Raw genomic sequence first — 27,726 nt, 5'->3', positions numbered from 1 at the left:
TAGAACTTAGCTAACCCTATTTATGACATTCGAAACTGACTGACATATATCACTGCAGAGGTGCAGGTGAATCTATTTTCTATCGCAGGTCTCGCTACGCACGTGACAGGAGTCAGATCAAACCCTTCTTTTTCCCCTTATGGGAAAGGACTTCACAAGATTCTTATAACTCAGACAACTGTTTGACGCTCAGTAAATTCCTTTCTTTATGAAGCCTCGCATGCCGCCCGTCAACACGCCTTTCCACACAAACACACAAGCGTGCCCCGAATCAGCAAGCTGAAGCAACAGCAGCTCTCAGCGGCCACACGCCACAGGTTACTACACCCAACAACCAAATACGTATACGCATGCGTGACCCACTAACTTTTACTCCCTTTACCTCATTTGACTCCAGAACCTAGGAGAAGCAGGACAGCCCCCCCTGGCTCATGAGCCAGCATGCAGAGTTCCTCCTCCTCCTCCTCCTCCTCCTCCTCCTCCTCCTCCTCCTTTTCCCGGTCTCTTGTATCTACACATGCCTGGCTCTGGCACCAATCAGCGGGCAGCGTGGGACGCTTTAAACCGAGGATGCTGCCACTTCATCACTAAGGGCGCTTAACTTGGCGCGGCATAGAAATAAACTCAAAGTAGATTTATTTAACAGAGTTCGCTTTCGGGCAGTGAAACCCGGGTGTGAAGACAGATGCCTAAAGGGATCCGGAGCACCTGTATTCCGCTTAGCGATGATATGAGGGATAGTGTAACATTCGCTGAGGAGAGCAGCAAATGACATCCCAGCAACAGAGCGAGGATAATCACAGATGTGTAACACTGGTTAAACAAACACATTCATAATCAGATTTTTTAAAAAGTGCATGTGCACCGATATAGACAGACTGAAAAGAGGAACCAATCACTGTGTTGACTAACCGTGGCATTAACACCTCATCCAACAGCAGAGAATGGGCAGAGATTATGCACAGACACAGACACAACACTGCAGAAAACACAAACCCAAATGGCCCTCTCTTACCTCAGCTGCCAGTTCAGGGTTTCCCAAGCAGCCTCGACTGTTGTCTTCCAAATATTCCACCTTTGCAGCCATTCAACAGAACAAGAGAAGGGGGTGAGGAGAAGGAGGCAGAGAGAGATGAGAGGGAAGGGGGGGGGGGATAACAATCAATAGAATAATGCGACAAGGGCCTGTTCAAAAAGACTCATCATTAAGGACTAATATGCCACATTTACAGCTGTGTAGAATGGCATACAGGTCGCCCTGCAACCTCCTCATCATATCCCTGTCAACCTCGGCGACCGTCAAAAAGCACAAATCTGTTTTCTTTGATTTCTGCTCAAACAGTGAGCCGGCACTTCCCTCTGCTGCTGGGACAGCGAATGAGAAACGGCAAAACAGATTCAATTTCAGTTATAGAATTATGTAATGTCTGTACCCTGACTTGGTGCAGCCTTCCTAATATATACATTTGATGTCAGCATATCCCTGTATTCTTATGGGAAAAGAATACAAAGTGGATAGGTCAGGTGGATAAGCGGAAGAAAAATGGATGGATGGTTCATCAAAGCAGGGCTGATTATTATTATTGGAAAACAATAGCACCCCCCCCCCCCCCCCCCAACCCTCTTGTCTACACGACCCCCAATGCTAAATTGTATGTTTTGTCTTGAGCTGAGTCCCGCCAAGCTCCAATATCACCCCCCCCCCCCCCCTCCTCCACCCCCACCCCCCCCATCCCACCACTCCACGCCCCCACCCACCCACCCACCCACCTATCAATCCTAAAATAGTCTGGAGTGATGAATATTTACCCTCCAAGCCTGTGAGCTGCCTCGGTTTGTACTCCTCCGTCCGCTGGCCGAATCCCCATCAGAAGACTCCAACTCCCTCTCTCTTGTCTTCACCCCTATCCCTCTCTCTCTTTCTTCTCTCTCTCTCTTTCTCTATCTCTATCTCTCCACTCTTCTTTCTCGGTCCCTCTCTCTCGTCTGTGTTCCAGCAGCCCATTCAGGAAGCCATCTTGTGTTTTTATTCTGGCTTTACATGAGCCCTCGTACGCACGTTCTCCCTCCCTCACCGATTCTCTTGCTCTACCCCCGTCCTCCCTCCCTCCCTCCCTCTCTCTCTCTCTCTCTCTCTCTCTCTCTCGCTCGTATGCCAATAGGTCTGCCGCACACACGCTCATATACAGACACACACACATACAAGAGGGATTTTTTTCTAAACGATCGCTATCAATCCTTACTTCCTGCTATTTTTTTTCTCTCTCTCCTCCTTCTGCGTACATGATGTGAATGTCCCCTAAACCGCCCCCTCCCCCCCCTCTCTTTCTCTACAAACATATACACTCATGAAAAAAATGTACACACACATATACACAGCTCGCCAGAGAGACGTCACACGAGAGATAGCACACAAAGGCAGTGCGTCCACCAATCAGAGGCCCGGCTGGGCTCTGCTGCTAGGGTGAAACCGAAGGAGAGCGTGTGAGGGTGGCGAGAGAGGGAGAGAGACAAAAATCTGAGCTAGGAAAAAAAAGAGGAGGTTAAAATAAAAAAACGAAAGGGTCTGCGTTTTTGTGTGTGTGTGTGTGTGCGTGCAGCACCATATAAGAATGGCTGATATAAAGACACAAAGTAAAGGTGGGTGGGAGGTGTGTGTGTGTGTGTGTGTGTGTGTGTGTGTGTGTGTGTGTGTGTGTGTGTGTGTGTGTGTGTGTGTTGCTGGGGGTGGATGGGTCCTCTCTATGCTTGTCAATTATCTCCTGAAGCTGGCCTTCCCTAAACAATGCCTCTGGTATGTGGTATTGCTGAGCACCATCTGTGTCAGGGCTGCCTGCAATAACTGGACTGGACTGCACAGTGCCCAAACACACACACACACACACACACACACACACACACACACACACACACACACACACACACACACACACACACACACACACACACACAGTCCCACAAAGCACTCTCACCCTCACCCCCGCTCTGATCGGCACAATTACACAGCAAAGCCCGGCATGCTGACTCAAAGTGAAGACGAGAAGTAAGCAAAGTGCTGTTGTTATAAGCGTGCTCGATGCTCTATAACAGCATCATAAATTATCACCTTTGACTCTATTCACATACAAATGTGCTTAAAGGAAAAGGCTGCCAGGAATGCACATTTCCTTGTTACAGTGTCTGTGTAAAAGACCACATCAAGCATATTTTGGAGGTCTGTGCTCGTAATGTTTATATTCTGAAAGATCATCTCCGGCTTGGATTTTTTTAAACTAGACATCAGCACGTGAGTCCTGAACATCACCACGAAAAGCCGATGACAAGTGTGTGTATGCAATTGTGTACCGCAGCCAGAATACACTTTCACCAATCAACTTTATATGAAACAGGAAGGTTAGCAAAGTCAAAAAAAAAGTGCAGCGAGGCGCTTCCGCCAATCAGCAACAATATGAGAGAGTGGGAAAAAAAAAAAAACCTACCACTACAACAACAAAAAAAGTCGACGTTGCCGAATTAGAAACCCATGAAATAGAAGTTCAGGCAGCCTGGTTAAAACGGACAGACAGTGAAAGGCAGGCAGAGATAGGAGGAGAATCGCTGAAAAAAAGGCAGAGGGAGCTGAAGGGCGGCACGGTGAGGCGAGGCGAGGCAGCCACACGGTGACACAGCATTTTGTAGTGTTTGCGCTCTCGTATGGCATGGGAAATCCCCTCTGCTTACGTCAGACGGGGGCCACGTGTGTGTGCGAATGTGTGTGAATGTGTGTGTTTATGTCAGAGCAGAGTGGTGTTGGTTGTAAGCTGGACAGCGAGAGCGGCTGCTTGGCTTTAATTTGCTTCGTTACAGGTGGGCCGGCACAGGAGACGTACTTCAACCGGTAGTAGGTAGTAGTAAGCGTATTAGTAAAGGTAGAAATAAGAGTACGTGTGGTAAGACAGACATTAGATGACAGAATCTTTATCTATTGGTTGGTAAAGCAGTGTTTCTAGTAGAGGTAGAAATATTAACAGGCCTGTAAAGTAAATAGTACATCCTCTACTATGTATTACTATGCTGGGGTTGAATGGGATTGATGGGTGTTTCTTTGGAAGGCAGGAAGAAGACTCCAAACAGCAAACCTTCCTCTACCCTTTAGGCTTTTTCCAATCCTCCACCAGACACCTGGCAGTCACTGACAGAACATAATCACACCCCCAGACAGTGTCATAATCCTGAACTAGACATGCCTTCATTCAACTTTGCTTCATTCACACAGGTCCTGCCTCTTGCTGCCACCTACAATTAGTCTCCCCAGATGTGAAGAAACTCACACAAACACACTTACTTCACAGACAGACCACAGACAGGCTCATCAAAGCTCTTCTGATTGGGCGTTGTAAGAAATTGTATGTGGCTGCAGGTGGAGGGCATAGCTGGCATGCAATTAGCTAAAGTCTAATTAATAGTATTGATTAAGCTAGGCGCCCCGACTCTTTATACTCCACATTCTTCTGTGAACCCTAATTCTCTGCTTCATTCACAAGAACAATAACAGTCACCTGTCTCCAGGGATTTAACAGGAACGAAAGCCTTTAAATCACATTATGCACATGCAACAGCGAGCTGCAGAGCAGCTTCACGGGAGAGAATGGAGGATGTGGCTCGCAGCCAGTCAGGGACTCAGCTGCTGCATCCACACAGAGGTCAGAGGGCAGAGATAGAGGGACTGTGGGGGAGGGATACTGACGAATGAATGATGAATGAAATGCCACATCACTGTGCACATCTTCTGAGCCTCCAGAAGAGACCATTTTTAATTAAAATACTGCATATTATATATATTATGTATCATTGTTCAATGGACAGCTTCAAAGGCAGCAGTAGGCTACATGGATTCTTGGACCTTGCCGTGTAGCTTTCTTGGCTCAAAGTAGATAAATATAGACCTTATAACTTTGGCTCTGTGGTGTAGTAACACATTAGCCTTACACTCTGAAGGAGGGTCATAACCTAGTGCACCCTTTGTGCTGGTTCCAAGACTGGGTAAATGGGAAAGTTATGTCAGCAAAGACATCTGGTATAAAAACAGTGCCAACATGCAGACCCACCCACTGTGGCAACCCTACAGGAAATAAAGGAGCAGCTAAAAGTAACTTCAAATATAAACCTTATAAATTGCTTGGGATTTATGTTCAATTAGAAATATAAATGCATGACTGAAAATTTGGTCTCTATACATGTAGTTCACTATCTGACATTTGAAACTTGTAATAACTGTGTTCACAGAATCAATAAGATGTGGTTCCAGTTTCACGCAGATGTATTTGTAAAAGTTTAGTTCTTGTAACATGTCTGTTAGCTGAGCTTTGAGGCACAATGCTCACGCTGACATGCTGATCTTCAGAATGAAAGTCACCACTTTAGAAAGCTGTGACCGTGAATAAATATACAAATGTTTATGCCAGCACATCAAGTATTTCACTGCATACAGCTGTGGTCAGAGGTTTACATACACTCATCACGGGCATGACTGTCATTCTAATGTTGGGTTTTTAATGATTCCTTTAAACTGTTCTTTTTCCAGACTGGAATGATTGTACAGCATGCAGTACCAGTGGGTGAGAGTGTCCAAACTTTTGACTGGTACTGTATGCTGTAATCATTCCACTCTGGAAGCATCAAGAGACCTTCCCAACTTGTGTAATTTTCCTTCTTAGATCTTCACTGAGTTTCTTGGACTTTCCCATTGTTCTGAGTATTGGTCAATCCAAAGAGTGCTGTTAGACAAATGCTTTTACAGCTGACAAAGAGAAGCTACCAGTCGCAGTCGATCATGTTCGCTAAAGAGAAGTTAGCGCTTTAACACCGAGCATGTCTTCGGTGACACAACACATTTCGAATATCCCATTGTTCGCGGACTTCTGGCAACAATTACCGTAATAACCCTACATTGAGTGTGAAGTGCAATTTCTCAGCTTTCAGAAACCGTTTGAATGTTTCCAATAGGAGAAACGGTCGTGTAATTACATCAATGCAAAGTACGTTTGATCAGACGTCTCAGCGGGGATACGCTAAGGCTGTTAAAGGCAGGTAACAGGTGTGTCGGCAGCAATGGCCCAGTATTAAAGGGTTAATACGCCTTGGTCTTGTCAAGTTAAAAGACACTGTAAAACCTTCAGCACCACTTATTAAAAGATTTAAGTTGATATATGTGTATATTTGAGCCTGTATGTATACTTTTGACACTGTGTGGATTAGAGAAAATCCAAAATAAATTCAAATTTGTGTTGTTTTTTTAAAGCTATATACTTTACAATCATTCCACCCTGAAAAAAGAACAGTACAGAGAAATCACTCAAGCTCAAAATTACCATGGCATTCATGCCCATTATGAGTGAATATAAACTTCTGACCACAACTATATGTGCTAAACTCTGATTCTGTTTTAGAGCCACTCCCTTTACCTTTCTTCTGATTGGCTGTCCTTCAGAAACAGAAGGTTTGGGCAGAATGGAGTTTGTGCTCTCTACAGCAGTCTGAAGCTTTAGACTCCCAGGGATTACTTTTACATACACTGACATCACTATTTGAATCTTGTGTTAATGGGTTGTGTTAACATGTTTAATATGAGCATTGTAACATTGTAACAGTACGTTTAAGACAGAAAATAAGGAAAGGCATAAGAGGCATACATTAAAATCTGTGGGCAATCCATCCATCGGTTGTTGAAATCCATCAGTCTGGACCAAAGTGGACTGATCAAAACACTGATCAATATATCCATACTTTCAGCCACTAGCGTAGCTCCAAAAATACTATGTGTGCACACAAAGTTCAAAATAGGCTGAGCAGATCAATGAAAGGGGTGGCTGAACAGGTGACGGTCGGAGGTTTTGGAGAAATGGCACATATAAGCCTCTATTGTTCCTAAATAACAAGAGCTTTTGATAAAAGCAATGGCTATTTCCCTGCCACTTGAACTTGCACGGCAAAGTTTTAGCAAGCATGTGAATGAAAATGCTTAATACTGCTATATTCAAAAGAAGGTCATTTTTTTCCCTTCTTGATTAAGTTATTCTCTACCAGGCAGAGCAGGCCTAAATGACAACGGTGCACAGTAACAGGAGGCAGGCTAAACCAACTTAAATTGTGCACCCTATGCTGGTAGAATACAAAGAAGGGTCTCAGGTGGTGCGTCAGCTGAGATTGGCAGACAGTGGGCTCAGCTGTTCTGCTGGAGTTGTGGGATGATCTTGACTTTGTTGCCTGCCTGAAGTAATGCTATGCTCAGATATAAGTCTAAAATATCCTGAGCTTTTTGCCGTATCGTTCTCTAAAAGGTACGCCCATTGTTTTTCACCAAAAAGTGGCATCAGAAACCACCGAGACATTTGTTGGCTGATTTCATGCTCAGTTGTGTTAGTAAACTCGGTCTGCAGTGTTGCTGAGCGCTCTTGTTCATGGGTTGTTGCTGCCGATTCAGAAGCCATTTAACAGACAAGACAGGACAGGCCTGAAGAATGCTGATAGTAACCATTATTTTGTGTTTGCAGCTAAGCAAACATACCTTTTCCCTCTAGACTTCAGTTTTAGTCACACGCCTAGACAAACTGGGTGTGTGGTGTTATGTACCTACTGTACTTTTTTATTCATGCACATGAGAGAGTGATAGATTAATGTGCACCAAAACAACAGCAAAAATCACGTTTTGCATGTGCAAATAATGGCACCTGGTTACTATCAGAGGTGGCAAAAGTACTGACATTCTATACTTAAGTAGAAGTGCAAGTACTTGTGTTAAAAAATACTTTGGTAAAAGTTGAAGTACTGGTTCAATTTCTTTACTTAAGTAAAAGTAAAAAAGTACAGGCTCTGAAATGTACTCAAAGTAAGAAAGTAAAAGTAGCTTATTGGAGGACGTTTCTACCTGCTATTTTTCTGTAAGCTAACTGAACCTCATTATATTGTATATTATTGTAATAATATAAAAGGTATTAGGTACTAAACTGCAGTATTTTCATACAATCGTTGAATAACACAAAGTCAGCATACTTGTTTTGCAGTCCTTACCGTTAAATCTAACCTCTCTTCTTCCTCTCCTGTCCTCTTTCTCCATCTGAGTGAACTTCTCTCTCTTTGCTCTCCCTGAAATACAGCAGCTCTTCTTTTAGCTAGCAGACACACTGTGTGACAAACTGCACACACTTTGTGTCTTTGCAGATATTTGTTGAGCATTTAGAAACGTTGCATTTACCTGCCACACGTTACTCCCTTTATGCTCGCTCCTCTTCAGTAGCGCTAGCTAAGCTGTTCATGTCCCGCGAGCGCAACTTACGGACTCGGTCCGGCCCGCTGTAACCCCTGATTATAGCGCTATAAATGAGACATTAATTAAATGGGTTTGTGTATTTAATCCCTTTGTACGTGATAAGTCCGGTGATGGAGGATACGCCAGTACGATTGTCTCTTTTATGTTATTATTCCTCCATTTAGATCGTTTGATGTTTGACGGAAATGCAGACTTTTCTCAGACGTGTTAAACCTAAAGTAACGAGTCTGTTTAAAAATGTAAGAAGTAGAAAGTACAGATACTTGTGTAAAAATGTAGGGAGTAAAAGTAAAAAGTAGTCAGAAAAATAAATACTTAAGTAAAGTACAGATACCTGAAAAATCTACTTAAGTACAGTTACGAAGTATTTGTACTTCGTTACTTCCCACCTCTGGTTACTATCAAGGCAATGCTATCATCCCAACACTAAAGGACAGGATGCAGTTTAAAGACTGCATTCTGATGCTTGATCAGCCAAACTGAGAAGCCTGGAGTATGTGCAGTATATGTTTAATTTTTAACTTTATTACTTTTGTGCATAGTTTTTGGTTCTCTTAACGCTGGTAACTTCATTCCAGGTGTTTGTTGCCAAATTCATCTTCAAACTTTAAATTTGTATAACCTATGAAGACCATAGAGGCTTCTTTTCATCATGAATTATTAAACACTGTCCAATTGCGTATGCGTCTGTCAGATTAGAGTGAGAATATAAAGAACGGGCCTTGTTTTACTTCCTGTGCAGAAACAGTGTGTTTTCCTTCCTTGGTCATGCTTTTGTAGCCTATTCAGGTTTTTCCTGCTTCTCCCCCTCCAATACTGCTGACCATTTACTGCATCTTCCCTTCCTCCTCTTACTTGACTTTACAACCCATCCCCCTGGGTTAAGATTCTGGTGCATGCACAAACACACATAGTCCCACGCGCGCACTTCCATTAACACACACAAGTGAGCACTTTAAAAACCCAGACTCTCCCTCTTTCTTTACACACACACACACACACACACAAATAGAAAAACGGCCCGAGGTTAACCCCCACCCTCATTTGAAAACCTCAAGAGGTCAAAGGACAAAGCACAGGCAACTGCCGGAATCTTGGGTAACCGTCACAGTTTGTCCACTAAGTCTGTTCAACTGTTTTTTTGACTCTTTCACTGCCTTAGGTGAAGGAGAATATTCAAATAAACTGCAACACTTACAAAACATTGAAGAGTTCAAGATTAACTTTCGAGTTTAAATAAAGTAGTTTTAAGTGGAGCTGTTGTTTTTTTACTTCCAAAATTAACATATATAATTTGTCCACAGTTATGCACACAAATTTTAGAACTGCATTTGCTAACAGGCTGTTTGTTTTGAATGTTATACTACATAGCATTTCATCTCTGTATAAAATGCACTCTATATAGAGATATTTAGGTTCTGTCTGGGTTATTTGGGTTTTATTTGGCCATAGGAATTCCCATGAAGAAAGTTAAACATGAAACTATAGGTCCAAATTTTGTTCACGTATGCATTTTTCTCTTTAAGATGACTGCTTTAACATAAACTCTGCATATATGATACATGCAGCTATAGTCCAGCCTGAGAAGAAGCAGGTCATGGCTTGCCTATGGCAGCATCAGAAGTTGCAAAGCTTCCATCTAAAGGTCTGAATGGATGGAGGTTTGTGATCAATATAAAGGACTGTAATGAATGTATGCCAGAGGCTGGATAAATACTCTCTTTTTCATGCTTCTGCTCAAGGACCACGAGAATTTTCTCTGGCAAAAAGCAGAACAGGGTGTACTGTGAAACCCCCCGAGGGAAGTGTGTAATCTAATAATGTTAGTGTGTTTTAGGTGGACAAAGAGCAAACGCTCCTAGTCCCCTAATGATCCAACAGTCATAAAAAAAACTGTTTTTGTACTTATTTCCAGGGTGCTTCCTTATTAGATGTTCTATGAATGTTCCCACAAAAAAAAAGGAATAAGAAAGCACTGAAAATAATTGCATGGATGGACAGATGGATATTCGTCTTTAAGAGAAAAAAAAAAAGCATTTTACACAAAAAATGTTAATACTGCTGGTATTCTAAATCAATAGTATCTGCATAAGCAATATTCCTTGAATGTAACATAAAGAGGCAAGACATTGTCACTCCCAACCCGTCACACACTGATGCTTGATTAGGAATCCTTTTTCCTCACTGTGTACCCCTGTAGCATTTTTTCTCAGGCGTAAGGCTTTAGATGGAAGATGCTGGTGACAACAGTTATTCATTTAATGGCACCATCACATAACTTTCAACCACAAGACAGGAGCTCGACTTCTGTCCTGACTTTTCCCTTTCTGTCACCGTTTGGTTAGGTTAATTGGTTGGGTTCAGGAAAAGAACTTGGTTTGGGTTGGGTTGGTACAAGCCCATCTGCAACAAATCCCTGCTAAATTCTAACCCTATGGGTCCTGACCAAGCATCAGAATTCTTTGGGTTGGGAGCATGAAGGGTTTGTATGAGACATGTAAGCATTTCTGTACCTCAACTACCTCCCACTCGTTCCGCCTCTTCTTCAGCTGATGACATTTGCGCATCTTGCAAATCTGTTTGCCTGTCTTGCGGTTCAGACAGTTTGCACAAGTACCACAGTTCTCTTTGCGGAGACAGGGAGTGCAGGACCCACATTTCTTCCTTCTTTTCTTCTGGAGGTCAAGCGTGGCTTCCAGCGAAGCGTCGAATGGAGACAGGGAGAACAGTCCTGCTTCCTGGTGTTCAGCTTCAATATATTTGCTCAGTGGCGATGTGTTCTCTATGCATTTCCTTTGCAACTGAAGAGATTGAGCCTCCTCCACGACCGTGGAGAACTCATAAGCGTTCTCAGACGGTGGTCCCGATACTCCCTTTGGCCTGGGCATGGTGACTGTCCTGCGTTATTTGTCAGTTCTATTATTTAAGAAGACTGAAAACCATGGATACACACAGTTAAATTTAAAAACGAGAGCTTAAGAACACCTGCTAAAATCTCAATGTAGCATAATCATTTGGCTGCACTTAAAAACAGATTGGCAGTTGGATAACTTGTCTTGGATCAGTCTTTGAAGACAGACTTGATATTAAACCAGCTGCTGCACTACAGGTTGGCTTAATGCTCATTTTGTCTACAGTTAAAATTGAATTATCAATGTAATTCTTTTGTTGTTGGTCACAGGAGTCTCCCTGGAGAATCTGTGTGGTAACTTCCAGTCTGGAGTCCATCTATCCCAGCTTCCCTGAGGTATGGTTGGCAGCCAACTCATGGCTTTGTGTCCGTAAGCCTGGGTCCTGTCTGGAAGTGTGCAGAGACAATAGAGGGAAAGATGGAGAGGACAAAATATTTCAAATAAAGGTTTTCATACACTTTCATTGCTAGGTTCAAGATGTGGCTCCAAATGTCTGAATGTGTTGGTAAATGGGCTGCTTCTTATAGAGAGTTTTTCTACTCTACATGAGCACTCAAAGTGCCTCATTCACACAAGCCCTTTTTTCTACACCTAAGTCCTTTCTAACATTCACACTCCAAAGAACGGATCACAGAGCAACTTGGGGTTCACTATTTTGCCCAAGAATACTTTGACACGCAGACTGGAGCAGTGAGGAATCGAACCGCCAACCTTCCAATTAGTAGATGCCCTGATTTACCACCCGAGCTCCAGCCACCCCTGTTATTGCCTTTATCTCTTATATATTTAATACAACTGCCTGTTTTACATTAAATGCTTTGCCCTACATTAGAGATCTACTGTCTACTACTACTGTCTGGATATCGTCTGGTTTCTGAACACAGCTGTCAGTGTTGTGCATCCAGTTGGCTCATAGCCCTACAGGCCTACGTGATCAGTTTGAGAAGATACTGTGTTATAATCACAGACCCCACATGGACAGGGGGGCTTATGTCTCACTGAATGAAAGAAGGAGGGTGATGAGTTGAAGCCAGGGACAGTCTCCTTTGTCTTGTGATCGCATGCTCCAGTCAACCGTCAGTAAAGTGAATTGTGCTGAGGAAACCCAGTGTTTCTTTGCTACTCCCTGGTTTCACAGCCTGCTCACAAGGTGTTGTTGTTGTTGTTTGTTTTTTCTTAGGTTTTCTTTATATGTATTAAAGTTCTAGAGGTCCTCACTGTAGTGGTGGAAAGTAAAGGCAACCTAAGCTACTTTAACTCCAGTGAACTTGTGCTCATTATTACACGCTGAATCTTTTAAATGATCGCTACTATATGGCAGAGGTCACAATGATCACATCCTGCCAAATAAGATCAGTGGCAAGTGCAGAGTAACTCACAATATGATCATCTATCACGATACATTGCCTAGCTGATATTATGATAGATAATATCACGATACCATCGTGGCAACATAGGCTAGTACAAGATATGTTTGGCTCACCTAGAGTATTACAATACAGTGATTCTGCAATACTTGATACACTACAAATCGCCTAACCAGTGATACACCGTCATTTCTGGGAAAAATGCAAAAATTCATTATTCACTGCTCCGTGGTGTCAGTGTCTGTCATCGTTAGTGCCCCATTTAAAGTGTGGCAATTCAAATGATTAGCTCTTCCATCTTTGTCTTCTAGTGATGGGAAGTTTGGCTCTTTTCAGAGAGCCGGCTCTTTAGGTTCCCAAACGGCTCTTTACTTGTTATCATTTGCAGCCTCATATTTTAGCCTAAATAAGCAAAAAATGAATGGTTTGTGTGCAGAGAAGCCCTTTTGCCTTCAGACGTTTTATGATAAACTTTATAATTGCTTTATTTTGTGCATTTGTCCTGTTAAAAAAATATTCTTACTTTTAACATTTTAAATGAACTTTTAATGGAACACAGGTCAAACAAACACACTGACGTATGTTGCTTTGTGTTGCAGTAGGACAGGTTATAGTTGCCGTTTCGGGGAGAGCAGTGGATGCCGCAACAGCTGCTGCTGGTTTGGGACCAGACTCACCAGGGTCAGTAGACGGAGACCTAGCTTGCCCTCTCTCCTCCAACTTATGTCGGCGCACGTTTGTGGTGGAACCTGCTCTAACTGTAATTTTCAATTTGCAGCGATGGCTCTCTGCTCTGCTATTTCCAATTTCCTTAAATTGCAGCCAAATGCTGCTTCTTTAACGTGTATCACTCATATTCACGTGTTTTTGCACCGCTGTCTCCCGCGGTCTTGCTGTCTGTACCTGGACTACGCCCACGCACGGTGGAACATCTATCTCCCCCTCTGCTTTAACATAATGGTATAATCCCATATCCGCCTGTGTGATTGGCTGCATGGGGTGCCCATCAGTTCTGCCCCTGTCCTCATATTTTAGCCTAAATAGGCAAAAAATAATAATAATAATAATAATGGTTTCTGTGCTGAGAAGCCCCTTTGCCCTTTTGTCCCAGACCCTACAAATAATATGGACTTATGGGAGATATAAAGTGCCAGCCTCCGAGACTGAAATATGAAGCCAACTTGGACATGACAAAAAACGGCAGTTCATATAATCACCACTTGAGGCTGCTTCAAAAGCAGTTCAATCCCCCACAGACTCCATGTTAAAATTACCAACTTTAGAGGTTTAAAAAGCAGCCTTTATACAGCCTGGTACAACTAACATTTTTTTTGGCTCTCATGAACAGTTTTCCCCTTCATAACAAATCTACAGTTGGTCAGTTATTTTATAACTGGATAACTAAGTGTTCTACATCTGGATACTTGAATTAGGGGCGTGACCTCCTCTGATTGGAGTCACTGAACTACAGCACAGCAGTGTCTGTGCTGTTCGTGCCCTTTGGAGCATTTTATTCCAGTTATTTAATAAATAATATTATTGGCTGTGAAGCAGGTCTACATATTTTATTAGCAGATATGCATCTGTGCATTGCACCTCTCTCTCATCCAAATATGGCCAAAATCAGGCTTCAAAACAAAAAGTTTACTTACACCCTTTACATACAGGCCTATAAGTCGCAGAAGCCTTAAATTTAAAGTTTTGCTGGTTAACAGCTTTGCTTTCTAGCTAACCATAACACTGTTAAGCCAACAAACTCATTTACTCAGGATAAACCCTTATTTATTTAAACCCTTATCTAAACAATTATTGTTTGTGCCATTTGGTGTGAAGACGGACACTGACAGCATATAGTTAACATTAAGTCAGATGAACGGCTAAAGTTATTGCAACAACACAACCTTATAAGGACACACTGTGAGACACAGCTGTCAGCTAGTTGATAAGCAATAGCTGGAAGCTGATAAGCGCTAACAGCGCTGCAAAGGTGTGTGTGACTGAAGGAGTGTCATTATCTGCGTATACCTGCACAAGTGTAAATAAACTGGCTCACAGCTGGGATACGAATCAACAGCCCCTGCACAGCTGCAGCACGCGCTCTGCCAGCTATAATCGCGGAGCGGAGCACGTGGTTAATCGGCAGCCGCGTCGTCTCTTTAATCTGCCGGTGCCAGTGTCAAGTCCGCACGAGCCCCCCGCCGGCCGCTGCTGTTGCTGTTACTGTATGTCCACGTGCTCACCGACAGGGACCACTGCGGGGCGCCCGGCCGCCTCACACCGATCAAAGCGATCAGATAAGCGCTAACAGCCATGCTTAGATTTACATTAGGATACTACCCATTATCTGCGGGCAATACACAAAACAGGTTGGAGCACGCGGTTAATTGCTCCGGGTGACGAAAACGGCACGTTCACCGCGCGTCAATTCACATTTTTTTTTATTTTCATTCATATGACGGTCTGAAACTTACCTGCTGTGGGCCATTATTATTATTTATTTTGCAAAGCAAATAAATTGCACATATCACCGCAATTTTTAGTTATTCGATATGTTAAGTACAACTTTAGTAACTCAGTTTCTCACATAAACACATCTGCGAGGGAAAAAAACAACATCCAAATTATTATAATGAAATCGAGAACCTACCACCAAATGTCTCGATAGTCCCCTTTCGCGTCAGTCTTTAAAACGTAAAAAAAAAAAAAAACTTAAAAGTTTAAGGGGGGGAAAAGTATAACATCTGAATAGCTGGCAGCTAAAACTATATTTCGAAATAATAAAATGTGCTACAAAGCAATGCACGAAGAAGAAGAAGAGCGAGGACAAAGTTGGACCCTAATGACATAACTGACTTTAAACGGCTAAGTGTGGTCGAGAGAGACAGAGAGAGAGAGAGAGAGAGGGAGGAAAAGGTAGTAACTATCTTTTGGAGGGTTAAAGTCATCAGTAAATTATGGACTGGAGTCCAGCCAGCTGGAGCAAGGGCAGAGGGCTGATGTCACACATCTGGGGCATGAGAGTTCAAACTGGCCTCTGATGTAAGGTGGTTGTCATCATAAGGTGACACAAACGGAGCTTTGAGTCTTAAAATAAAAAAAAGAAAAGTGAGTTTTAGAGAAGCTCCTGTGAAGCTGTTCCTGTGGTTTAAACCAGATGTGTTGACATTATGAAGGGACACGGTGATTAACTACACTTAATTCCCTTTAGAAAAAACAGTGATAAGCAGTACTTTGTACTTTGACTATTATATTATTATTATCAGTAATTTCTGATCAATAACAATTTGCTATTATATCTAGCAAACTGGCACTTGTCCTACATCCACTTAAATTGGAAATTTTTTTTTTTTTAATACATGCATATAATTTTTTTTTCACCTTGTCATAACAAGAGTACTCCAAGACTGCATTCCTCCACCACGGCTGGGTATTCCCTTCACACAGTGCATTGAGTGGTATTTAATGTAACTGAGTCCCTGGATCCAGAAGGCTGTCTGAATCCAGATTAGCTGGTGACATTGAGGCAGTGCCTTCCAATTTCTTTTAATTTGGAAGATTTGCTCCCAAATGTCCATTTTTGTCTCACAAAGCCACAGAATCCCTCCAAAAATACCGGGATCCATTTTTGGTGACTCGTACTGGGCTAAGCCCCACCTCTGCAAGCATTTTGATGCAGAGTTGCCCATAACCATAAACAAGCAAACAGACACACTTAAACCGCTCCCATTACTTCCTTGGTGGATGTAATTATACCTTCACAGGACAGTTTAATACAGTCTAATGCTGTGTAGACACAATCCCCATTTTATCTGAGGTTTGCAGCCTTCTGTGTACCTAACTAATATTTGTGTGTTCAGCTATGATAAAGCATCTCCCCATGAATAGAAATGCTTGTAAAAATACTAATAAATGACCTCTCAATAGGCTCTCTGGCTAAAACAGTGAAAAATATACATTACATTAATATAATGAATATTCATTCAAATTTAGCTTAGTGAAATTAGAGAAATGAGCTGTTACAAGAACCTTGTAATTGGTAACACAATAGCATATATGTGAAAACCACCATATTATACAAATTGAGTAATCAGCGTTATTGCTTGGTTATAACACATCACATTCTTTATTTTTTCACCATTTTAACACTCCATTGGAGGCTGTTTAACAAACACAAACATAACGCTGTAAACACAAAGCATTTCGTCTGAGGTACCTCGCTGTTATATCTTTACACAATTTTTTTTTTTTGTATTCATTATACGCTGAGCTGTTAACACCACAATGTATCTGTAGCAACCATGACCCTCCACGCCAGCTTTATGAGACCACAATATGATGGTGGGCTGATTCCAGCAGAGACCCTGAGGCACGGACGCATCACTTCATCACACTCGTACCGATGTGATCCGCATCACCAGTTTCCATGGTGACATTCATAAGCTTATGTTTACACCATGTATGCAAAGAGATTTTTTTTTCTTTTTTCTAAACAGCACATCATACTGACTGTAAAGGCTGAGAGAAGCTTTGTGGAACATTTGGACCATAGTGTTAAGCACCAAACTGTCAGGATCGATCTTCTTTTCCAAGAGATTTAATGACAGCATTGAAACATAACATTACTGGATTACAGCTGAACAGAAAGAGGTGAACGTGCATGATGTTCTAGTAATAAATAGCTCAGAAAGACACAGTCACTCCATCCTTCTTACTTGCAAAGAAAATGCTTGAAAGACTGAGGACAGTTTCAGAGACACATTCTAATACGTCAGCATGCCGACTCCAGTGTTGCAGACAATATCATCGAACTGCGGCGAAGACACAAAGAACAGAACAAACAGAAGCGCAAACAGAAAACAGAAGGACCGGGTTGCTGGTAAAAAAAAAAAAAAAAGAAGAAAAGAAAGAAAAAGCAAAGAAAACCTGGACAGGAGGATAAGAAGCAGAGTGGATTTTCACTGGCAGTAAAAACTGGGACTGTTTGGAGTCACTGCAGGTCTTTCATTTGACTTGAACTTCTTAAAGGTCCGACAACATGACTGCTTTACCTTGCAGCGGTCATTAGATCTGAGAACAGTAAATTTATGGCAGCTTACTACTTTCAGAATTTCTTTCTGTAGAAGCTCTGTTTCAATATATTTCATCAGTGAAAATCCTGTTACTGTATTATAAGGACAAATTTGTTCTGGATGAGTGTGGTTTTGCTGACTTCAGCATGGACAGTGTTGAAAATGTTTTAGGACACTTGCTTCAAACTCGCCTGAATCAGGCAGAGTTCTTCAACAGAGGTTTCATGTCTGTGTGCAGTGGTCCACTCGTAACTGCTACAAGGAGCCTCCAGTTCGTGTTGGTAAGCCTTCATGGGTAAATGCATAAGCACAGGGAATGTACCAAACTCCTCTTCCCCCACCACATCACCCTTCAGTCTCACGGTGGCTCGGGCCGGTTGTCACAGAGAGGCAGTCTTTACGTCCGGACCTGGAACTTACCAGCTTTGGTCATGTACTTGATGCCTTTGAAAGGTTTATACTTCTCTCCATACATGTCCAGCCGATTCACTTTCAGCCCTGATGAAGGACAGAAATACATCAGGAATTTATTACTGACGTTTCAACTGAAACCTCCACAGAGATTTCAGCGATAGGTTCCAAAACCACCGCAGCCTTTATCTGTTCTGAGCGCAAAATGTCACATTTTCCTAAATATCCGATCCTTGGTGAAACTTAAAAACTAAGGCGCCTATTTTATACTTCACTCTGAGTCATTCAACCTTTGGGATGAAAACAAAAACATTGTCCCTGCTGTACCGTAAAAAGATTTTGTTTTTAATTAACATTTCCCAAATTCCACTACTTTTCCCCCTATAAAAACAAAAGATGATAGTCTGAGACATTTTTTTTTTCCCCCTAATTGATTTGTACAAAGTGAAGCAAACAATAATATTCTAGTTGTGAAAGGACATACAAGCCATTTCATACTACCTAAAACTTACAAATTGGAAAAGAGGTCAAAAGTTTAATTTGAGATATTTTACCATTCTGATGAATACAGCTGCTACCTAAGGCACATCTCTGAAGGTATTCTACACTTTAATACTATAAAGCTAATCATGATATCATAATGCAATCAATGTAAACACATCGAGTTATTAACAGAAAAGTTCCTCTATGAAATTCAACACTGAAGGCTTAAAATCGGTTTCCTGGTGTTGTGTGAGGAGGTTTATTTATTGCTTTGGCTCCATCTAGTGGCCACTGTTTCACTGTTCTCCTACAATGGGACTATCAGGTGGTTATCAGCTGAGCACATTGTGATGGAAGCAGCCTGACTGTGTGCGGGCTAAGTTTGAGTTTTGAAACTCATTTTCATTAATACGGTTAAATTACTAATCTCACTCGATGAAACAGCGCGGTCGTGCGCAGAAAGAGAGAGGAAATAAGGAGAAGGAATGTGTGAAAGGTGCCCATCATAAGTACATGAAGATGAGCTTCAGATGTGTGTGTGTACCTGAGATAGCCATCTGTTGGATCTTGAACTGAATGTTGATGGTGGGGTTCTCATCAGGTTTGGAGGCTCCAGCCTGCAGGCTCATGGTGCCCTTCAGACTAGGAAGCTTCTGTGGGTTGATCTTCCCAACATCCCATGTCAACAACTAGTGAAAACAAACAAAAAAAAAAAAAAATAAGAGCACAAAGATGACAGCATGAAGTATCTACCACTCTTTTAATAAATGTCACAAACACATAAACAGTGGTATTTTTTATTGTTAAGAAGACCTGTATAATATAATATAAGGCTGCAATAAAACTGATGTTCAGATACTTCAGATATTATCTTTTATTCATACTATAATTTACATTTCCCTTCTTCTGTGTTTGTTACAAAGTTACCTTTGTGACTGGGTCAAAGGTATATGTTCCCTGGGAGGGGTTGAGGTTGGCATTGAGGACCCCCCGGGGCATCTGACTGCTGACTAGGACCGACTCCACGGCCTTGCCCATCGTCTGTTTGGGGCCCAGGGTCAAATCAAAACGCCCCTGGGAACTTCCCTCCCGAAAGGTGATGTTATGTTTCACATACACTGGGATAGCCACCAGGCTGAAGGAGATAACACAACATGAATCAGAGTCCTACAAGCCACTGCACTCCTACTTCAAGGACATGCATTTCTGTTTTTTTAATCCCAATTAGAGATGTCCGTTATGAGGGGATTAAATGTTGCTACTAGCTGGTTAAACTAATTATTCACATTTTATGACAGTGACACCAGTTAATGGTTTCAGCCATCCATCACTAGCTGGGGCTGCAGCACCCCTCCCTGTATGCTGCCTATGTCACAGCACAACACTAACTTCTGAGAGCTGACATGGTAGGAGAGCAACCGGAAGTTCCCATCAGGCGGGATGAAGGAGAGGATCCGCTCGGCTTCCCAGCGCTTGAACCGAACACATGGGTGGAAACTGACATCATCCAACAGCCGTGGATTCTGAGGAATAAGGCAATGGGTCAGGATGATTAGGGTGGAGTTAATAAAAAAAAAACAAAAAACAAAAGATATTAACAATATTGTAGTGCTAAGATTTATTTTTGTATTTAACCGGTGTACCCAGTAAGAACCTACAGTGCTTATCCTAGCGACACATTTCACACAGTTGTGATATTACTGCATGAAATGTGAGATTTAAATAGTCCCCCTGGATTTAAATGCTCCCCACAGAAGCAAAACAAAGTCTTACTCCATTCATTATTTCTGCTTGATGGACGTGAATAAAACTTTTGAACTTGAACTTTAAAAAAATAAAAAAATAGAGGATAACTAAAACCCAATGAGAAGAATTCAAGGCAGGACTATGCAGAAAAAGCAGACTGCTGTAATGTTTACAGGTTTTTGGTAAGAAACACTAGCCTGGCAACACTGTCCAGCTTGAGGTATTAGTGAAGGCAGCTAAGCTGTGAGATCCAACTCTTATCCCCACCCCCACCCCCCTCCTCCGATGAATCACACACATCACCACTTTAGGAAAATGTGCCAGGGGATAACAGCATTCATACAACTTCCTGTAGCCTTCTTTACTCACCACGTTTAATGGATGCATATCTTTTTATTGTTTTTGTGATTTCAGTGCGTCTTTGTGAGCTGGATGGCTACGCTAATGGGCTGTACAGGCTCGCTTTTATGAATGTGTGAGTTGGGACAACAATTGAAACATTATGTGTGTATATATTTGATTTGGCAAATTTTTACACCGGACGCCTTTCCTGACACGATCCCATAGGGATCTGTGTCTTCTCCAGGGACGAAATCGGGGATCTTTTGCTTATTAAGCAAATGTGTAAACCACTACACGATGGAGTCACTTCAAAAGTTGGGAGGAAAAAAGGAAACTTACCATAAATGAGAGGGTGAGGTCGGGCATGCCTGTCAGTTTTACGCAGGCGTCAATAACTCCCTGTATTTCTGCTGTAATGGTGGAGCCTGGGGGAGTGGAGTTGATCAGAGACAATAACAGAAATAAAAAAAACATAAATATTAGAAAAGAAGGCAGATGCAAATAATTGTGTTGTAAAGCTGCTGATAACTGACATTTTATGTTGTATTGGTTATTTTCTTCATTTTTTTATTGACTAGAAGCTACTTTCAGCTGCTGATTGCTAATGACTGTCCCTCCCATGCTTTATATATCAATACTCAGCTGTACACAGATGATGCTGTTGTTTTTATACAGGCAAAGACTGATGTGGAAGTTTCTGAAAAACTGACAATAGCTATGAACTGTCTTCAAGAGTGGCTCGCCAGGTCATGTTTACAACTTAATTTAAAGAAAACTATTTGTATTTTTTTTTTCAAAACAACCAACATCAAGAGTATTTTCAAATGTTTTCCTAAAAGGAAAAGAACTTCAGGCTGTACATGAAGTTAAATATCTATTCCACTTTCTCATTCAAAACGCATGTTAATATCTAAGATCATTCATTTCAATTTACACAATTTTAAGCAAAATAGATTATCACTGCCAGAAAACGCAGCTAGAATGTTTCTCCGTTTTATGTTTTTTTTTCTCATTTTACTAACTGATCAATGACAAGTCGTGCTATTTTAAAACCAACAGAACCTTAGAAAGCCCTTTTCTTTTCACCATTGTTTTATACTTCAGAAATATAATTTAAACTTTGAAATTTTTTAAAAATTTAAGTTTGCTTGTTATATTTATATAATTTGACACGGGCTTGCTTCACCTTCATTGGGTGAGTTCATCATGTTAAAATCAAATATTAGTGGACGATTAACCAGAGCCTCTACTAGAGGTGATTGTTGCAATACCCTTCAGACATACTACATTTAGTAAACAGGTGTTATCAGTTAAGGGCGGTGAGATTTGGAATAATATTCCAGCTGTAATAAGAGAATGTACTACCTTTAACAGATTTTAAACTCATCTTAAACAATCGCTAAAGAGGAATCAGATTTGTGATCATTCGTTTTATTTTAATGTGTTGTAATTAATGATGTATGCTTTATATTTGCTGTTTTGTGTTTTCTTATTGTATTGTGGGCTTTCACGTATAATTTAATGCTTTTGTTGTTTAGACTATATTGTTGTCTATTGTCTGATGGTGTTTTGGGTTTTTTTCTCCTCGTTTCTGTCTGACCTGTCAGGGACTACAGATGAAAAGTAGCCTTTTGGCTAATTCTGGCATATTTACATTGAGATGTTCCTCACTATGCGGTGAGGAACATCTCACATTATAATGCAAGCAAACAGTGATGTATTTCACCAGCAGAGTGTTCAGAGAAATACCAGATTTATCGATGATTGCATCGATCTCCTCCACCACGTCGAAATAGGCTTCATTGTTTGTGTATTTGACCCCAGTGCGCCGCCAGGGGACCACAGACAGCTGGCCTGTAGGGAGCTGCTCACCCACATTGGTGCTGCCTGGAAGCAGACATTAGCAATAGTAAGCACATGTACACAGAGCAAAAGAGCTGTATTAACCATAGCTCACACTGATGATCGATTTCATTCAGTGCTATTTTGATGTGTTGTTATTGTTACTGACAGGGATGTCAGCTGTCCATGAACAAAACATTACTTGCTGATTTCAGGTAGTTGTAAAAGTGGTGCGTATAAAAGACACAGATTAAAAAAAAAAAACTGAACAGAAGACCTGTGATGGTGTTGACCATTGTGCGGAGGATGGTAGGAGGCTTAATGAGCTCCTTAAGGATATTGGACTCTGTGGCCAGAGGAAACCCATTGTCCAGCATCTCCTCCAGTAGTTCATAGACCACTACCACATTGTCCTTGATGGCCGCCTCTGTACACACTCCAAAATAGTCCTGAGAACACAGCACACAAGCAAGATATCCATGTTTAACATTATCTGAAGTGAACTAAAAGTGGACAGAAGAATGTGGGCGAGGAGAGGAGAGGAATAACCTGGAAGGTGTCTACAACTCGGTGCAGAAACTCGATGACAAAGAGCGGCGGCACCTCACTCTGGATGACTGCCACAAAGTAGATGTGATGCCTGAGCACACTGATAAGGTAGTGATGTGGCGTGGGGATCACCGGCGGGACGTTCTCCGGCTCGGTAGCTCGCTCCTGGGCCTCAAAGAAGTAGTCACACACAGAGCGGCTGACCACGCTTTTCCAGTGCTTCTCCAGGAAAATATCCCCCGAGGCGTTAATTAAGAACAAGCTGTGGATCATTGTGGCTAGAGGCTGTTGAGGGGGGAATAAAGAGAGACCAACAGAGCATTTTAAATGAGAAAATCCTAAAACAAATATACTGTACCTTCTGTTAGTGTTGCAGTAAACCACTGAGTGTGCCAGTGAGGCAGCAGGCACAATGGAGAGTTACCCTTAAAGACAGACCCTCTTCTCACATGACACTGGGAAAAGCATGGATAATACTGCATATACACTGTGCTTACTTTACAGCACATAATGGCTCTGTAACAATAAATAGAGCAGCACTGCTGAGCATTTGGTTCAGTGTATTTAAAATGTAGTGTTTCAGAAATTAAGAAACACTCCAACTTAGGACGGCTGAGAAATATGACACCTGAATATAAATTAAATATGCGGCAAAGCTATCAAGTTCGGACCGGATACACCTCTACAACTAAACTAACTGCGCCTACTAATAATTATCACCAAGTTTAAGAAAAACAGGCAACTAACTAACTAACTAGCTAGCTATCTGTGTGACATAGCAGATGAAGGCCTCCATCTCTCCGTACCAGATGCTACGTCCGTCCCTCCTCCTGCTTCAGTCTCATGACAGGGGGGGAAGCTCGATACACGGTGTGCAAATGCGTTAAATAACGATGCTTTTCTGACAAAAAAGAAAAAAATATCTTGACCCCTGGAGTCGTTTCTAAAATTGCAAGTTACTCACCGAAGACCGTTTCTGGATGTTTTTCGTCTCGCCTTTCACCGTTTTTCTCCCAATGAAAGATTAAGCCGTCGTTGCTTCCCGTTAGGCGGAGTAGCAGATCCTGATGCGAGAAAGGCTGACAGAGTAGAGCGAACCAATCAGAAGTCAGCCCGAGTATAAAATCCCGCCTACTTAATGGAGTTATAGGCCAACTATGCGGAAACGGCTGGCTCGTGACTTGGCTCTGATTGGTTCATAACTGGAGAGCGACCGTAAACACCAATAAAATCGCCCGCTGATTGGTTTTAAGGTGTACCTGGTCTGACATTTTGTTTCCAGTATCAGATTTCATCTTGTGGAGCTCCTTCCCATTTAAACAAACAGAGGAACATGTTCACAAGAAGGGAACAAACCAGTCTTCAGAACACACCCATAATAATTAGCTGTTTCTTATTATTCAGTATTACATGTGTATTTAACGGAAAATAAGGCAAAAATAATAAAAGCAAAGACAAACAATGCACATAACAGCCCACAGTCTGATATCCATAAGGAGGTTGATCGTGTTGGCAAAGTCTCAGGCATACTTAATGCATAATAAAGTATGCCTGAGACTCAGTGAGGTAATTTACTTTATCTGTCACTGTAAAGATGATCCAATATTATTTAGACCACGAACTCAACATCAGGGGAATGATCAGCAGGTAATGATCAAAATCTGCTTCAAGACCAAAGACTACAACATCCAGTGGCAGCACCTTGAGAAAGGGATCATCATCGGATCTGCAGTCTCCCCCACCCTGTTTGCCATGGGCATGAACCTTTTCATTACAGCAATGGAAAAGGTAACCATAGGTTCAGCGATATTTTTGCATCCCTTGGTTGGCTTCCAGTGAAATTCAGAATCCACAGGGCCCTCCTGATATATCAGAGTTACTGAGACCTTATTACTGCAGCCTGCCTCTCCAATCCTCTAACCAGGGTCTCCTAACTCTAACTTTGAAACCAGAGGCGATCGTGCTTTTGAGGTTGTGGCACCCAAACTTTGGAACAGCCTTAATCAGTCTATCAGGTCGGCTGATTCTGTGATTTGTCTTATACAACAGCTGAAAACACATTTTTCCCTTTAAATTGGGGCAATAGTTTGCAACTATTTGTGTGATTAGAAGTGTGTATGTTGGAATGAATGTCTGACCATATGGCTAACTATGTGTCTGTATGTTTGTAGCACATATACTTATTTGTAGCTTGTATTCAAACCGTGAAGAACTTTTAACTCTGTGTTTTGAAAAGTGCTGTATAAAAAAAATGATGGTGATGATGAGGCAGTGACTAAATGAGAAGGAACTCGAGCTGTATGCAATCACCAAGCAGGAATGTTCCCTTTCTTCATTAGTGAAAATGCAGAGAAATAATCACAATTAGTTATATTCAAAGGAAAAATGATGCAAAACAATTTTGGCTAAAAAATGCAAACAAAATTAAAAAAAAAATTTTTTTAAATTAAACTTGACAAATGTTTATGAAATTTTGTTACATTCAATTTTGAAGTGTTCACAGATTTTTCTTTTATTGTGTATTATTTATGTCAAAAAATGCTGCTTTTAAAGGGATCTCAATAAGTCACCATTTAGAATATTCCTTCTTCACCATTTCTGTTATAGAAAACCAGTAACAGAGGGATGGGTGGACCCAGCATGATGAAGCTACAAGAGCTGAAATCCCTTCTGGTGTATTGCACTCTGTGAGAGTTACATAATGCACATTATGGCTAGAAAAGTAGTGAATTAGCACAACAGAGGTGATTTAATCTACCTGCTGAGGATTAAGTATGAAGTGGATAATAAGTGTTGATCTAATGCTCATTTGTTTCAAATATATGAATGAATATTGAGATCGTTTGCTTATGTTTTTCATTCCATAATCTAAAAAAACCCCAAAAAACTCTTCCCTGTTATTACTTAAAATTCTGTATTCAAAGTCGTATCTCAAACTTTAAGCATCTGAAATGCTCCAAAGTACAGTGCTTGATGTTGTCAGGTACATTCTGTTGATTTAACCCTTCAACCCGCCGACGGCCCGTTAACTTCAAACTTCCGGCAACGATTACCGTAATAACCTCACGTTAGGTGTGAAGCGCAATTTCTCAGCTGTCAGAAATCTTTTGAATTTTTCCGATAGGACAAACGGTCGCGTAATTACGGTAATTCAAAGCGCGTTTGATCAGATGTCTCAGCAGTGACACGCTCGGCCTTAACCAGCTGTTCACGGCAAGTAAGGGCCGGTAACAGGTGCGCGGTTAAAGGCAGAAGAGATGTTCACTGTCCTAATGTCAGACGTTTAGGTTTTTCATTGGGCGGACCGGGCAGAGAAAACATGAATTCTACAGGGACATCTAGTTGCCACATGTGTCCAAAGCACTTCCATTTGTGATTTATAGTTAAAGAAATGAGCATTAGATCAACACTTACCAATTACAGGATAACCTTGATTAATGACTTACTCATCAGAATTCAGCAGCTTCTCAATCAGATGAGAGTTGCTGGGTTGTCTGATTTTTTTTTTTTTTCATTAATAAAATGAACAGAACTGAATTAACCTCCTGAGGGGCCCTGCTGACTCCTGGATGCCTAGGCACAATTTACACAACCGTGATTTATTAAAAGAGAATGTGAGAAATTCTGAGGTACCAGTACCTCAAATTTAAGTATTTGCTAGATTTACAAAATCTAGTGAGCGTACTTTTTAAAGAATTTTTTTTTTTTTTAACTCATATCAGAATGATTAGTTTCTTTGTGGCCCTGTTGTCAAGACTTGGCTAAACACTTTAATAAAAACAAGTTACACATTTTGATTGCCAAAGTTTAGGGTGGTTACCAATGACAACTTAGACCTCAGAGGGATGGCCGTTTCCCCACATTAAAGAAAAATGCTTAATAACTGTTTAACACGTGGATAATGTTTAAAAAGAATGTGACCTGGGTTGGATTATAAAATATTTTGACAGACTTAACAAAATAAGGTACAAGAAAGCCAGTGAGAAAAAAACTAACCAATTCTGACTAATTTTGTGAATCTAGAAGTATTAAACCTTAGTTGTAGTGCAGCTCTGGTTATGAGAGTTTTTTTGGTTCAGACTTTTTGAGTACAGATCAATTTTTGACAATCCACAAACTGTGAAAATGCCATTATACTTAAAGATTAAAAAAAAAAAAAAATTCCAAATCCACAAACCTGAATTTAATCTTTTTTTTTTCACTTTTGGGGAAAATGTGAAAAATATTTTTAAGCTGAGCATTAAAAAAAAAAAGAAAAGAATCAGGACGGGTTGAGGTGATGCGGCACTGAATCAGGCTGAACTCAAAAGGATACATGAATGGCTCAACATAATTTATTTTCATTTTATGTTAAAATGTACAGAGTTCTTTGAAAGTACTTGCTAAGAAGAAAAACAAAATGGAAAAAAATGGAAATACATACAGGGACAGAGTCGAGAGCTGAGGCAGCTGAGCTCAAATCAACCTTCACTGTGTGCCCAGCTGTCCCGCTGCCCCACCCTCTTTTTATTTTGCGCTCTCTCTTAGCATACAACGCAACATGTACAATTACAAAGGATACAAAAAGGGAAGCAATATAAACAGACAGAAATATACTGAGCTCATTTTTACATGCCTCTTAAATGTAAGGAAGTCATCCTATACACACACAGAAGTAAAAAAAAAAAAAAAAAAAAAAAAATGCCGAGTAACCTTTA

General features: G+C 41.2%; 2 protein-coding genes across 4 annotated transcripts in view; both read right to left on the bottom strand.

The window, feature by feature from the left end:
• Positions 1–8,094, bottom strand: part of tet3 (tet methylcytosine dioxygenase 3) — a 43,368-nt gene extending 35,274 nt beyond the window's left edge. Inside the window, exons 1-2 of one of the 3 annotated variants that reach the window (XM_030737184.1) lie at positions 1,810–1,869; positions 1,016–1,075 (exon numbers count right to left, since the gene is read on the bottom strand). The gene's annotated coding sequence lies outside the window, so the exon portion shown is untranslated. Of the gene's footprint in view, positions 1–1,015; positions 1,076–1,809; positions 2,009–8,049 lie in introns of those variants that run through there. The other 2 variants (XM_030737180.1, XM_030737182.1) reach the window with 2 other exon arrangements.
• Positions 8,095–16,720: 8,626 nt separating this feature from the next.
• Positions 16,721–24,128, bottom strand: ap3m2 (adaptor related protein complex 3 subunit mu 2). Its single transcript, XM_030738406.1, has 9 exons — positions 23,994–24,128; positions 23,030–23,314; positions 22,758–22,929; positions 22,388–22,525; positions 20,978–21,063; positions 19,940–20,073; positions 19,478–19,685; positions 19,095–19,239; positions 16,721–18,154 (listed from the first exon to the last, which is right to left on the bottom strand). Exons 2-9 carry the CDS (start codon positions 23,300–23,302, stop codon positions 18,054–18,056), a joined length of 1,257 nt encoding a protein of 418 aa, XP_030594266.1. The 5' UTR covers positions 23,303–23,314; positions 23,994–24,128; the 3' UTR covers positions 16,721–18,053.
• Positions 24,129–27,726: the final 3,598 nt, after the last annotated feature.

This window comes from Archocentrus centrarchus, chromosome 9 (genome assembly GCF_007364275.1).
Source record: "Archocentrus centrarchus isolate MPI-CPG fArcCen1 chromosome 9, fArcCen1, whole genome shotgun sequence".
NCBI lineage: Eukaryota > Metazoa > Chordata > Actinopteri > Cichliformes > Cichlidae > Archocentrus > Archocentrus centrarchus.
The sequence above is the reverse complement of the archived record's forward strand: the minus strand, read 5'-3'. Positions and strand labels throughout refer to the sequence as shown.

Bases quoted from the DNA above. Each gene is read 5' to 3' on its own strand.
- ap3m2 (XM_030738406.1), bottom strand. From the start codon at position 23,302: ATGATCCACAGCTTGTTCTTAATTAACGCCTCGGGGGATATTTTCCTG. The intron at 21,064-22,387 runs GTATTTCTCTGA...CCACTCCCCCAG, and splicing joins TGCAATCATCGATAAATCTG to GCTCCACCATTACAGCAGAA. The intron at 20,074-20,977 runs GTAAGTTTCCTT...CTTATTCCTCAG, and splicing joins ACCTCACCCTCTCATTTATG to AATCCACGGCTGTTGGATGA.